Raw genomic sequence first — 15,377 nt, 5'->3', positions numbered from 1 at the left:
CACCACTATTTTGAAATCGTAAAAAATTACGATTATGTATACTAAATTTTGGAATCGTTATTGATTTATGTAATCGTAATAATATAACATTAAATTACAATCTGCCTATAACAATATCTAAATAGCATTGAAATTATATGCTATTACACATAATGAGTTCCAATAAAAAACAATAATTCAAGATAGCATGTAAACGTGTTTACGTTGCGCTTGCTGGCTGCTCCATTGCCCGACTGCGCCTTCCGCGTCTTGCCACGCAACGTTGCATAACAAAACCGCATAAACACTAAATATCGAACTAAACATAACTTAAACCTTGATTCAATAGATATTTAGCTAAACTATGTCCACATCGGGATATTGACCGCTCAATTTCTCTGGCTCGAAACGATTTTATTTGAAACTAAAGTCCAAACAGATTTAAGCATGTATGTCTAGAACACAGCGCGTTGTCCTATTTTAGCAATGAAGTCATAATATTTTAGACATTATTTCAGGCTCTTTATTCATAATTTTTAACAACATTCTCTTAAACGGCTTCAATTCGAAGATATTTTTGTATTTTTTTTATTATAAAACTGGATATATTTCGTATACGCTACAGAACGCCCACACTACTAAGCAAAGGGCTTTGAATTACTGGACACTAAAAGGTAGGTATGCAAGCATATTGAACGCGATTGGCAATTCCTTTGACAAAACAAGTTACACGGGAATTACACCATCCCGAGGTCGCTGGTTGCGTATATTAATAGTTTTCCTGCTTCGTGAGGGAGTGTCTCCGTATTTAAGAAGGCGACCCGCCCTCGTTTTTCTTGAATTTGTAAAAAAATAAGTAAAGTTGCAATTTCTAGTAGTTAGTAGGTAGAAGACCAGTTAAATGATAATACTCCTTTTCTTCGAAATATCATTGGTACGATACCAACAGTAAATATCTACATAAATACTTATTTATGGGTCTTTAATTTACAACTTTACTATTATATTAAAATTACTGAAAATATAGATTATAGAGACTGAGCGTTCGCATAATATAATATTGTCTATGTGTACTTAGGCCGTAAAACCGGCTACATTCTTCTGGAACATTTTAGTAGGAACATAAGAAGGCTGAAGGCAGGTAATAGTCAGCTTGCCCTTGAGGAACCTAAAATAGATAAAAGTTCAACATTTTTCCTATTTTGAATTCGATTTGTCTTACGAGTAACTAGTTACGTTTACAGCCTTTGCAGAAGAAAACAAAAATATCTTCGCAACATAAAATTTTGTGTCTAATAATCAAACGATGTCAATACAAAATTAGCTGACGTAACAATGGTGGGAATATACGAGAGACAATGCCCAAAAGTAAGGTGGTAGTAGTTATAAAGTCATCTCGTAAGCAAGTATCTACGTGCTGTAATTATCTATTGTTAAATAAGCAAGTTATAACGCTTCGCACGATGAGTGGGCAATTATACGAAAAGTAACTATCGGAAGGAACAGTAATTAATTACCCATAAGTGGGAAAGCGTGTAACTACGGTCTTACATTAAAATGCTCCCAGTGTCGCAGACTTTGACCTTTAAACTTTATTGATAGTAAGCCTATGTTACAACTTTGCCATTTGATAATGGAAAAGTTGCAATTAGGTTATATCTATGACACACGTCTGTGGAACTTTTAAAAGCTACTTAGTCAAGTTATCTATAGCTTTCTAATGAAATATGACTACATGAAACGACGGTAACAGTGCTTGGCAAAAAACTATGAGGAACATTACATACATGATGCATTCAATGTTTTATTACTTGATTCAAATAAACATAGACTTCTGATTTAATTTGTTTGAATGATTAGTTAGTTAAAGTCAATGTTTGTTTGAGAATATAGTTTGTTATACAAACACCGATTTCAAATTACTGTCTCCTAAATTTGCTAGACAAAAATAATATATTAAGACGGAATAATTTCTTCTATTTATTATTTCAAAATGTAAATCATATTACCTCATCAACTTAAGTAGGTATATGACGTCTTCTTTTAGTAGGCTATGGATATTCTATTAAGCTGTCTGTTCTAGCTTCCTCTTACTAACGCAGAACTAATCTCTTATTAAGCCAAATTGTCGGTTAATATACACTTCAAATAATTAACACTAATAAAAATAATTATCTGTAATAAGTTACTCAAGCATAAGTGGATACATACATTGTATCATAATATTAGCCCTTGTCCATCATGCGATAAGTTGGAAAATCCAAACTTATCTATAGATACTATAATATTCTATTGATATTTCATATATTTATGTATGTCTTAACTTCTACCCGTAAAGCATAATCAATAATCATCCTAGTTACAGCTGCTGAGGATTGAAGCAGGCGCTAGCATTCCAAATTGTGTTTATATTTAATTAAATCATGTTAGTATTAACGATCTGACTCGCGCTAGGAAAATAGAGCTTTTAATGAGAATTAGATAGGTAGGTTATTTAAGAATGTTAAATTGGAATAATTTGAATTTAAAACTTTTTAAATTACCTACTAGGTTACGGCAACCTGGGTATATATGCAAATTAAATATATTTACTTTTAACGTTATATTAAATTAGTAGCTAAATGACTCTTACTAAAATGCTAGCAAATATAAATTGAGATGAGTAAATAAGCTTTCTGATGTAATGAAAATCGTAGAAGCATCCCTAATTAAAATACTCCGCTATGAATCTAGTAAATTAGTTCATAATATTAAAACCCGTGGTTTATTAATAACGAACAACGAACTCATTTCAGTGACTTAACCTGACGTGTTTGTTTAACTTATGCAATCATTTGTAGTAATTACTAATTATACATTTAAATAATTGTTGCATCGTGCAGGCAGTACAATATTGCGTTACCTTCTGTGTTACAGAATTCACATCAAGGACTTTCTGTCGCCGTTTATCTTTATAACATGTAAATGCTTGTTGTTGGTTCACTGCGAGACATTTCAAAATAGTGTCATTGTATTTAATCTACTTTTAATAATGACACTGTTTCGGTCAGATTGTTGAAAAATTCATTTGTGGAGATTGGACATGATCAAATATATTTTTGTAACTCAAATAGGTATCTACAGCTCTTAAACATTATTTACCTACTAGAAGAAAGCTTAATTATTTCAGTATGCTGTATGACATAGCATAATATTTAAATGTTATCCCTAGTCAGCTAGTAGGTAGGTAACCTAAGTAGCAATTAAAATAGGGTAAAATCATTTGACCTTGTTCGAGTAGAATTTGAAAATTTGCAATTCAATGGTTATTTTCTCGTTAATTAAGCACCATTACGCGTTCGGATTGTACGTTTATATTTAACAGTCAGCATATTTCGAAGATTTTATGCCTTTCCGGTATTGTTATCGCTCAAAATGTGCTGTTATGTATTAGGTGTGCCACATAAATTGTCGTCTCTAATATTCGACACCAATTAGCTTAATGCTAAGTTTAAATTTAGACGAATGATGAAATGAAAGTGTATTAACGGCCTGGTAATAAAATTAAATAACAGCTGCCTAATGAAATTCTCCCGGTGAAATAATGAGCGGCGGTGAAGGTGAAGTGATAAGGTGAATGGGAACATGACACAGTTTTTGTAAATTTGGTTTTGTGACGTTCAATATACGTGCCCAGCGCTTCGAAGGCAATAAGGGCGTATAATTTGTCACACCCCACGCGTCCCTCAGCACATCTTTATGACTCTTTGTGCGATTCTATTTGTTAATCCGTAAAGGAAACGCTGGGAATGTTATTAAATTGATGATTAAATGCGTGCGAATTACTCGGATGGGCGAACTCTTTGTATGGTAGAGACCCAAGAGATGTAACATAAGTTTAGATTGCATAGGTCCATGTTTTAATCACAGCACATATAGGTATACTTCTGTTTTAATTTGTTTCCTGAGCACAAACAGGTGCCTCTCAGATACGAAAGTACATCGAAAAATTGGATTTCAATTATCAGCCTCGGGCATAACTCGTCCACATGTTCAGGAATTCACCTGCTTGAAATACATATATCTATACGATATGAAATGTATGACAATCGTGATTTTGTTCAAGTGTCTGGGTATACGAATGTATTATGCAAAACATTTCCTTAATTAATTAATTTTATGCAAAATTTATTATTCATCAGACCAAAGGCTTATTATAATAATATTGTATAGCTGTAATGAGATAAAGTAGAAAGAAATGTTAGAAAGAAATATTACCAATAGTTACACAATTATTTCAACTCTTTAAATTACATAATTAGGTATAATTCGTTTAATATACCTTCTTTCTTACATGGTATATATTAATTTTGTAAAAAAAAAAGATTTCCCACGAAGCAATAAAAATTGGTGATTTTTACTTTTGAGTAGGTACTTACCAGCATTATTAAAGTGAGTATCAGATATCACATAACGTCTTACGCAAATTGATAAATTAATGAATGTAGGTACACCAAATAAATGGCAGTGAGTTCAATTCATGTCTAACGTTCGTTTGTAGTGAGTAGGTACTCTGTACTACGAAACCGCTCAAGATGGGTAAGGCTTGCGCAAATCCGTTGTTGTCTTAATAGGTGGCAAATGTTAGGGCAACGCAGAGTAAATGAAATTAATTTGATGTAGCATACTTTCATACCGGTTCGCAGGTGGTGGTGGCTGGTGGTAGCCGCAGTGGCCGCACGACCGTCGACTCCGGCGCAACTCTGTGCCAGCTGGTAACAGCATTCCGCGTATATTTTATGTTTACATCGCAAACGTAACGTTTTCCTAATAAGAGCTCGTTTAGGAGGAAGTGTTTTCCGCGTGCATTGAACTCTTTGACAAAATTATTAAGGTTCGTATGATAATTTTTATTAAAGATATTAATATAAAAATGTACTGAGAAAAAAATTATATAAAAGCTTTTAATTTCAATAAGCTGAAGAGCTTATAATGAAACAAGACACCGAGTTATCGGAAAAGCTTTGAAGCGTTTTTATAATACAGATAAGAATTAATCCCATTAATCTTCTAAAGTATAAAAGACAAATTGGTTTTCCTTAAGCCTTAGTGCTACCTTTTACAGAGTTTTAAAAATGGTAAAAAAGTTATTTAGTAAACTGGCAGATAATATTATCAATTTTTATAAAATTCTTTAGGGCTCTAAATTAAATTTTCGCTTTTCAAAATTTTCAAGCTTGTATAAATAACGTGTTTTCACGTAGTTCAGTATTTTTCGCTAAATTACAACATTAATCTGAAAATAATTGTTTGTCTAATACACTAAAACAATTATAACTAATGGAGCGAAACGTTATTACAATGATTTTAATTAGTCCATAAATTGGTATAATCTTGGCATTTATAATGAAAAATGTTTATCTGAAAATTTTCAATATCCATTTACTAAGTAACTCTCTCACTACCAATAAAAACTAAATGTCACGTACAAGTTTTAACGATAAGTAGGTTGAAGTTAGAAAAAACATTGTCATCATTACTTAGAATTCTGAAAACCTAAGTTTTCTAGAGCGGATATTTCAAAATTGTATAGATACTATATAGATTACGAGCACTTGATTAAACGTTGCATCAAACCGTCTGTATTTCATAGTATTGTGTGTCTGCAATGAAAAGTAATTCTATCATAACCGAATTAATCAGTACCACGGAACCGACGTAAAAACATTGCATCGAATGAGTTGCGTAAAGTAACACAAAAAGAACAGGTCCTACAGAGTTGCCGCTCCATTTCTGCCTATATGTTTATTTATATACTTAAGTATTCGTGGAAAGTGGAGAAATATCGAAAGGACCAGATGCAAAACGATATTTACCAATTATGAGGAAATATTTATGTGTGCGGCAGTGATGGCATATTTTTTATTGCTACGAAAGAGGAAACACCGGATGATGTAGACATATTTTATTAACATCGTGAAATACACATCCAGTCATCCACCAATTCCCAGTTAGCTTGATTAGTTGCATATTCTGCACGCGAGATATATCGAACGGTTTGTTCATTGACATTCAAACCCATAAAGCATTGGCAAACGAAGCTATCTCTTCACAGAGGTCACGTGTCACGACGCTTACAGAGATGAACTTTCACCGTTTGTTAGCTTTGCGCATCGGGTATGTCACGTTTTGTTACATCATACGCGCCATAAACCTGTTTTTAGGAATCGTGGAATTGTCGCACGAAACCTTTACTTTATAACAAGCATGTGCCCTATTCCATACAGCAATTATTCGGACAATACAAACAATGGGCTATAGAACACAATGAAGGATGACAGCCATTAGCCATTAAGGCGCGATCGCAGAGAGGTTCAATGAATCAGCCCATGCGACTGCCGACTGGTCGATGGATCGTAATTTTACACATTCGACACTCCGCGCCGGCGAGTCCTGTCCACGTGGCTTTCAGCTCACGCACAAGAACCCTCTTTATGATCTCGATTCATCGGTGTTGAGGAAAATAAATCGACACTAGAATACGTATGAGAAAGATAAAGATAAAATTTTCGACAGATAAACTTTTTCACTACATTTAGTTATACAGGTAAAGGCACAGTTTGTAATTATTAGATAATAAAGGTTTCTAAATGTGCTTAAATAATTTGGGATCTCAGTAATGTACGTATCAATCAAACCTATAATTTAAATTGTAGTTATAATATGAGTCTTTTGTCTTATATGTAAAGGCATTTAATTCCATTGTTATTAATATGGGATCATAAATCTTAAATAAGTTGAACATGGCAACCCTGTGTAATAAACAAAACTACTTTACAAAGGCAAAACAATCATAAATTTCCTATAAGGATCTTTTCCGTCCCCTTGTGCCAGTTCTACAATAACCCTCCACTGCTTTGGGACCGTCGCTTGCTTCATTGAACACATTTATTTATTTCCCAGCGGAAATATGAAAATGCTAGTGTTTTTTAGTTTTAATAATAGGGCTTTTAATATAATTCCCTATTGAACTGTTTATGATCGTAAAAAAGAAAAACTCTCGCAATTTATTCGGCACACATTAACGAAAATTTACTATATTTTTGTTTTATTTTTGCATTACCTACATAATTTATGGCAGCATATTTACAAACAGATAGAACTTTAAGTTGAAGCAAAATTCTGCCTGTTTTTTGAAATGGGCTCCGAGGGAGTCTTTAAAAAGTTATAATAGAGTAAAACGAAAGGATTTCAAACACCCATTTACTGTATCCAGAGGATATATAAATGTTTTCACAGAAGCTAAAACCGTAAAGTATACAAAATTGTATCCTCGGGCAAATATTCTGCAGACCCTTAAAATTTTAGGCTATTCATAAACGATTCATGTTTATTACAAAAGATTTCATTTTATTCTAATACTGTTATGCATTTAAAGTACGTGTAAGTAAATTAAATTCTATTTTCAATGAAGCGTTGAACAAAGATGAGATAAAATAAATTGCAAATGCAATAACAATTTTAAAGTATTTAGTCAAATTGACTTTTTTTCAGTCACGAATTTTAGAACCAATCTATCATCATCAGAGGCTGATTAACTTACGACCCCTTTCAATTTATTTTCATTATTAAAAATTGTGAATTTAGTCTAAGTGTTAAGCAGAAATTAAGAAAATAATTGTAGATATTGTAGTAAATTAAAAACGCTAGGAAAGGTACTTTCGGGCGGTGGTTCCCAGTAGAATTCTCAATCTCAAATTAGTAATTTTATAAACAAACACGAATGCTGTATGAAATATTTAGGTAACACATAATTCCATAGGAGATGTGGCGGACAAAATATGCAAAATACCACGTAATAACGACTAACCGCATAGTTGAATTAGCCGAGATATGATAGGCACGGCCAGGCAAGGCATGTTAAAATTATTATAGTGAAATGTTATGCTTGCTAATATGACTGTTCTGTTTGTAATGTAGAATGATTTGATAGCTAATAATATTTATTTTTATGTGATAAAATAAGTCAAATATGAAAAGCGTCAATATAACAATAAAGCGTATTGTTCATGAACAAATAAGGGACATTTACAGAGAATAAGAAAAATGGGCAAAAACAAACCGTTTGATCCCTCATCTTGTATTCGCGACACAAAACCACGTTCATCTAAAACTCGAAAGCTTTTCCCAATGGTTCCTAATTGGTGTTCGTTTGAAGTCTCTATTGTGATGCTAAACAACAGCAAGACAATGGAAGCTCATTTTAATCTTTTCGTTGGTATTACTACCAGCATCGCGGGGTTTGTTTTAATGCGTTGTGGAACCGTAAATTTAACTTCGATCGTATTTTATTATCAACGATAAATAAAGTAATGGCCAATTTAATAACTAATCTCATTAAGTATCGATTTTGGGTGTCATTTTATATATTTAACTTTATCATTACAAAAATGGTCGCCTAAATTTCTCGCAATAAAAAAATAATTTTCAGACCCTTTATTTAACCAGACAAAGAGTAGACGTGACTTCTCTATTGTCTCTGACCGGCCCTAATTTAAATAAATTATGAGTTAGGCAATTTGCTTTTGTTTTTGTTTTCATGAAAATGTATGTGAGCGTCGCCTAATTAGTGTAGGTATGGTAAATAGGTACAATCAAATAATTTGTCATCAATTTAGGAATATTTGTAATATCTAGGTTTAATAGAATTTATCTCTAAAACAGCTTTTTTCTTACTTCCCAAATAAAAGCCTGGAAGCTGTTATTTTCACTCAGACACGTATATATGAGAAAAGCAATTTGTTCGCAAAACGAACAGTGATGATACGTATTGCTTTTATTGTTTTGATATCAAAGTCAGTTATAATTATTTTTCTTGTATTTTTAAATGAAATATATCAATGAATCTTTAGATACTAATGTTATAAACGTGAAATTGTATTGTTTGTTTGTTAGTCTTTCTTTCAGGTCCCAACTAAGCGATTTTATGTTATGATTTAATTTCAGAAGATATTTAGGAAACTAGAGAATGACGACACAGGCTACTTTTTACGTTGGTAAATTGTCTCGTTCCAATATTTCACTCCCATTTGTCTATGCGGGTGAAACCGCGAGCAGATGGCAAGTTATAATAAGTTTATACTAAATTTTAATGAAAATCCACGTTTTAAAGTGAAACTTTTATTACATCGTCTCAAACTTTTTGGTCTGTGTAGCCGGTAGCGCATGTCGCGTGTATCGCGGCTGCCGAGTAGGTATACCTATTCAGCAGCCGACCGTCATGCGACATGCGCTACACAAAGCAGTGTTCGGAACCGTTCGAACAGTTTCACTTTTACCGTGGTTTTATAAAACCACACAACATTTTTTTTGGAATAGTATTCACGTTTATAAAGTTTTGAACTAAATTGCATCATTTTTTATACATACTCAATTTACTTTGCAATTGCAAATGAACCTAAAAGTCATAAATTAGAGAAAACCCTCTTAACGCCTCTTAAGCACAAACCAATAAAGGATAGATTTCTATAAGAATTGCAATTTGCAAAATGGCAAAATCAATTAGATGAGAGTACCTACTTCTAATAAAAACCTAGTACTTAAATTGAGTGAATAGAAATTGCTTCAATCTTACTTTCCAAATATTGAATTTCTTTTATAGTAGATAGGTACGGTTGAGAAAATATTTGTTTCAATTGAATTTATTTCTTTCCATTGAAGTTATAAATAGAGTTTTATTGACTCATTTACAAGGAATATTTAAATACGTTTTCGTTTTCTTACATTTGAATACGATGAAATTATAATAAGTAGATACCTACCATATCCCGTACTTTACAATTAAATTCATAAAATTATATAAAATGTTTGAAACGCGCTAGTACATTACCTATACATAATATTGTACCTAAGTGCATATCTTAATATATATAAATCTCGTGTCCCAATGTTTGTCCTCAATGGACTCCTAAGTCCTAAACCACTTAACCGATTATAATAAAATTCGCACAACATGTGCAGTTCGATCCAACTTGAGAGATAGGATAGTTTAAACATGTAGGTATCACGGGCGAAGCCGGGGCGTACCGCTAGTTGTAATATAGATAAGTTTAATTGTATTGATTTTATCTACAGATTGGTCTTCTGTTCTGTGGTTTTTTGATTTACGAAAGGTCAATAATTAGAAATTTTAAGATACCTAACTGAGCCAGCAGTTCGAATTGTTTTCGTAACTTTGTAAAGGCGAATGGTTTTTTTATTAATTTTAAATACATTGTGGATTCCAGTATCTTGTTACGAAGTTAGGAATGTAAAACAAAAAAAAGAAAATTAAGCAAACTATTTTACTTTGTAAACTTTATGGATTTAACAATTTCCTTCGAAACTTTTTATAATTTACTAGCTGTCCGCCCCGGCTTCGCCCGTGGTACATATGAAAAATAGATGTTGGCCGATTCTCAGACTTACCCGATATGCACAGAAAATTTCATGAGAATTGGTCCACCCGTTTCGGAGGAATATGCAGACTAACATTGTGACACGAGAATTTTATACCTATATATAATTTATATTAAAATATGCTGTATAACAAATAAATGAAATAGCAGACGATAAAATCAAGGTTGAGTTACACAAGCTAGAAATCTGAACATGCTCCATTAAATATTGCGTATAGGTACATATATTATGTGTGGTAAATAGGCGTTAGTAGTTGTGCAGATTAGGTTCTTTTAAGCTCGTGTACGGCCATTTGTTGCCAGCTTATTAGGAGGTCAGAAACACATTGTTCTCCTGTCCAAGATATTGTACTAATAAGAACAAAGCCGCTCCAGGGTCGGAATTTACCGACTACGCTTTATCCCTTTCATATTTCTCAACACTAATTGGAAAGGATTTTATAGAATTAACGAAAAAACCTTTTAAAACTCTGAATTATAATTTAGACATTTAAATACTTGGATATTTGCTGAGCTCATTATGTTCGAAAGCCGATATAATATTCTATTAAATCACGTAGTAACATGGACTGTGTATGTAGGTAAATATCATTAACCATACTTGATTTCTCTTTAAAATCAGGTCAATCACCTGTAGGTATTGGTGTTATGTCAGTATTATGTTAATAAGAAAATCAAGTATTACATAAATTCGCAACAACGAGAACACAAACCCATTTTTAACGCTATATACCATTTGAACTCTTACTTAAATGATTACGCATTTGTATGCCAGGCTCTTTCTTTAACAACAATATGCGTACAAAGTGCCTATAATAATGATTATTACATAAATACATACACTCACTAATAACTGATTGGTTTTAAATATCTTGGTTCTTTACTCTTTCTTTTGTTCTATTTTTACTTCAACAATAGGTATTCGTAATTATTTTCCAAAGAATATAATGTATTAATTATTGTAATATATTTAATAGCACGCTCACCTTGAAAAAATTATAGATTGTCCTAGTTAGATACCATGATTTGTAATATTAAATCACGAATTGTCATTACTTACATAGTCATTTTCGGTTCGAGTTAATAATGTTACTTGACGTTGACCCCTTAAGCGTACACAGGTACGACACTTTAACAAAAGGCTTTGAAAGCATAAAGCGAAAAATTCTGAATAGAAGCTCTATGTAAGTTACAATACATCATGCATTTTTACATGGAAAATTTCAGTTAAAAGCTTTGTGTTGCTCGCTTAAATGTCGTTCACTGTAAATACAAAATTATAAACCTTCTCCGATATCGGCTACAAAAGACGTTAAATTTCCTTAGTCTATTTTCTTATGTTGTGATTTTCTTATTATATTATTTTCAAACAAGTATAGGCATAAGGCTCAACAAAAGATCCTCTTACAACAATAGATAAAAGATTGCATAAACGTACAATTTAATTTTACTAAACATATTTTTTGTTACAGAGGCCGGCAACATGCGTGAGAAGAATTAAAGGCCGTCGTCATAGCAATTAAACGGACAATTCGGATATGTTCAATTAGAAATCTGTGTCGATATGTACTACACAATGCAGACAATGATGCTAGTGACAGTCTTAGTGTTAGTGAGTGCTGTGGGTGCTACAGCGAACAATACCGCGGTATTGACTGCCTCGCGAATGGCCTGGATGAAAAACCTCTTTGATCATCATGACTGGCTCGAGTATATGCAAAGCGACAACAGCACTGTGTCCGCCGAGTGTGCTGCTGACATGAAGACGTATGTCGAGGCACTGAACGAAGGGCAACTCTGGGCCTCCAAGAGTAAGTTTCATATGTTATTGTTTTCGTAAATGTTTGTTTTATGTCTAACACTATAAACGGCTACAAAGAGCCACACGTATGATTGAAGTATGTGCTAACCTATGCAATATTTAAGTCGATTGTGAAATATAAAAATAATGAGGCGTATAATTGTGACATCAATTTGCAGTAACGTTATTATATATCACAAAAAACTAACTTATCAAGAATTACGTATTGATTTAGTAATAACAACATCTATAAAACTTAGAGCAACTCCAGAAAAGCTGACCTATGCATTTCGTAATTAAACCACTAAGTATAATATTTCCCTGTTTATTTGACATTGACGTTCTTTCATAATATTGCTGCTAATTATGCAAAATAACTTCCATAAAAATATTACAATATCAATTTATGATAATTAAAAAAATGAATGCTGATGCCAATTCTTCTTTTGTTCCTTCACGAAGATTTATCAAATGCATTTGTCTAACCAAAAAAGATTTATCAAACCATACTTAACAAACAATCGAGAACGTCATTATATTAGGTATGTATTCTTTGCAAGTAGTACTTATGCCGCATGGTACACATGCATTATGTTCCTTTCGTGTGCAGTGTTCATATGCACAATAAGTTCATTCGACCAAACTTCTTTTAAGAATCGCTATAAATTCATACTATCTTCTGTTTCTACAGACAAGAGCCACATTATACATATTATATACAAGCTACTCTTACCCTCTGCCTTAGTTTGATGTGAGACCCGTCAATTTTTTGATAGATCAATGTTTTTTTGCTCGTGTATTACTATATATTGAATTCTGTCTGAAGTATCACCTAGATCACTCCGCTAGATTGCCCTAAAGCCACGTTATGAAAGAAGAACTTTTCAAATTTGTCCAATATCTACCTCCTTATCAACATAATGAAGTTCAATTGAATTTTATACTGATTGCAATCGCAACCGCAAGGGAAAGAATAATGCCAAGGAAATATTTTTTTATGTTCTTAATAATTACAATATATAAGAATAATTACAAATTACAATGTATAGAATTAATTGACTCATGTTATATTAATTTTATTGGGAGGTTTAATAAGAATTTGTAAAACCAATTGTCCGAAGTTAGCCTTTTAGAAATTTGAACTTAATTGTTTATTTAATTACCATGAAAAATACGATACATTTAAAGGTACCTAGAAAATATGACATACAATAGTGACTATGATTCAAAAATGGATTAATTTGAAGAGACTTAAAAATAATATTAATTGAATAGTTTTGCAATTTGTAAGTAGTCATGTTCAATAATCTTAAATATATAAAAATGAATCGCAAAATGTGTTGGTAAGCGCATAACTCGAGAACGGCTGAACCGATTTCGATAATTCTTTTTTTATTATATTCCTTGAAGTACGAGGATGGTTCTTATGTAGAGAAATCGTAAACATGTACCACGGGCGAAGCCGGGGCGGACCGCTAGTAGATAATATATGTAACAACAAAATAATGCTACATCATACATGGTATCTTCTTATAGTATCTAACGTATCTTCACTATTGTTATGTGTCACTGTCGAACCTAATAAAATTAAAAAATAATATAAGTTGATAAATGCAATATTTTATAAATGCATGATTTAAGCGCTATAAATAACGTAAAGAGACTGTTGACCCATTTAATATTATAAGCCGCACGCACGAAGCTTATTAAACCGGCATCCAACAGAGGGCAAATCACACAATATCAAAATAAACATTGTAGCAATCCTAACGCTTTCTGATATAGAGAAATCCTATTAGGTATATTTGTTGAGCCCATAATTCTTATCCAGCGCTTTCAACAAATGAGATATCGTAAATCATAATTAATGTTTGCGGCCGACAAACTAAAGACGTCTCCAAATTACTTTTAAATTACATTGCTTCACTTCCATTTTATCACGTTCTCATTCATTGCTCTAAGATCCCTCCCATAAATTATACCTATTTCATAGGACTGAATCTATGACATTAGTATTCACCACTTTCAAGCATTAATTGTGTGCTTTAGTTAGTTCAGACTTAAGAGCTAGGAAATAAATCTAAACTGTGTTTATAAAAGCGTATTTTTCGGTATTTACTTAGTGGAAGAGGAACATAAACAGAAAGCCATAAAACAAACACATCCGACAGAACACATTCATCATTCTACAAAAAGCTTTTTGCAACCGTCTTTTATACGATATTATCTACATTACACTTAATTCGTTTGTCACAAAGAATCTTATAATAGAATGTGAGGTTTAATAAGGAAAGTCACATTTTCGTATGCTGAGGTATTTTTTTACGTCAGTAAATATACAATGTACCTTACTGTTTACTCTGTATACAAAATAAAATCACACCTATTAAAGTAAATAATTAATATACATATATTCATATTTCAATATTATAATATTTCGGATATGAAAATAAAATACAGGCCGTAGGGCGTTGATACATCGTTTTGTATGTCAAGAGCGCCTCTTTGAATTCTTTGTGAACAATGAGAGAATTAGACGCTTGAAGAAATTTCGGCGAAATGCGAAACACGTTTACATCCTTACACTTTGAGTTAATAATTGTATTAAAAGTAACAAAATGAAGACAATATGAATAATGAATATGTTTCAATCTCTTTATCTACAGCTTTCTTGGAAAAATTACTTATTGCTATATAAATAGTTTTATCTAGAAAAAAAAGTAAAATTGATCAAGACTCATCTTTCTTCATATTTTTTTAATATTTTGTTTAAAATCTTGCATAGAAGCTAACTCGGTGTAAAGAATATTCATTCAAGCGAAAGGTATCTCTTGGTAAGTAATTTGTGCTGATGCATTCGGATGAAAAGGTAAATCGAAGTACTTTACGGAAAACGCCAGCAAAAAGCCACTAGATTAGCGCCTGCAAAATTACTATCATTCTGCTTGTTCGAGCAATGTTAACCTAGCCGAGGAAATAAACACTTCGCATAGGATATATCCGATAAATTATCCATTTAAGCTTTATCAGGTCGTTTTGTTTCTTAGCCTTCGCGTTATTACTGGCCGAGATAAGATTTCTCTTTGCTCGATGGGTAGCTGCCTGCTGTGAAAACAATCAATAAGTCTGACTGGAGTCGTGTAGTTGCAAAAGCCGCCGTA

At 32.4% G+C, this 15,377-nt stretch overlaps 1 protein-coding gene across 1 annotated transcript in view; it reads left to right on the top strand.

Annotated features, from left to right (window-relative positions):
• Positions 1 to 4,664: 4,664 nt before the first annotated feature.
• The window catches only part of LOC149909593 (nose resistant to fluoxetine protein 6-like), a 40,979-nt gene continuing 30,266 nt past the window's right edge, over positions 4,665 to 15,377 (top strand). Inside the window, exons 1-2 of the mRNA XM_090119639.1 lie at positions 4,665 to 4,852; positions 11,888 to 12,226. Of these exons, the coding sequence (XP_089975765.1) occupies positions 11,980 to 12,226 (247 nt within the window). The 5' untranslated portion in view covers positions 4,665 to 4,852; positions 11,888 to 11,979. The remainder of the gene's footprint in view (positions 4,853 to 11,887; positions 12,227 to 15,377) is intronic.

The sequence above is a fragment of the Colias eurytheme genome, chromosome 3 (genome assembly GCF_061535395.1).
Source record: "Colias eurytheme isolate Ceu_HAF_F1 chromosome 3, ilColEury1 Martin Lab GWU primary, whole genome shotgun sequence".
Taxonomy (NCBI): Eukaryota; Metazoa; Arthropoda; class Insecta; order Lepidoptera; family Pieridae; genus Colias; species Colias eurytheme.
This window is presented reverse-complemented; position numbering and strand designations above follow the sequence as displayed.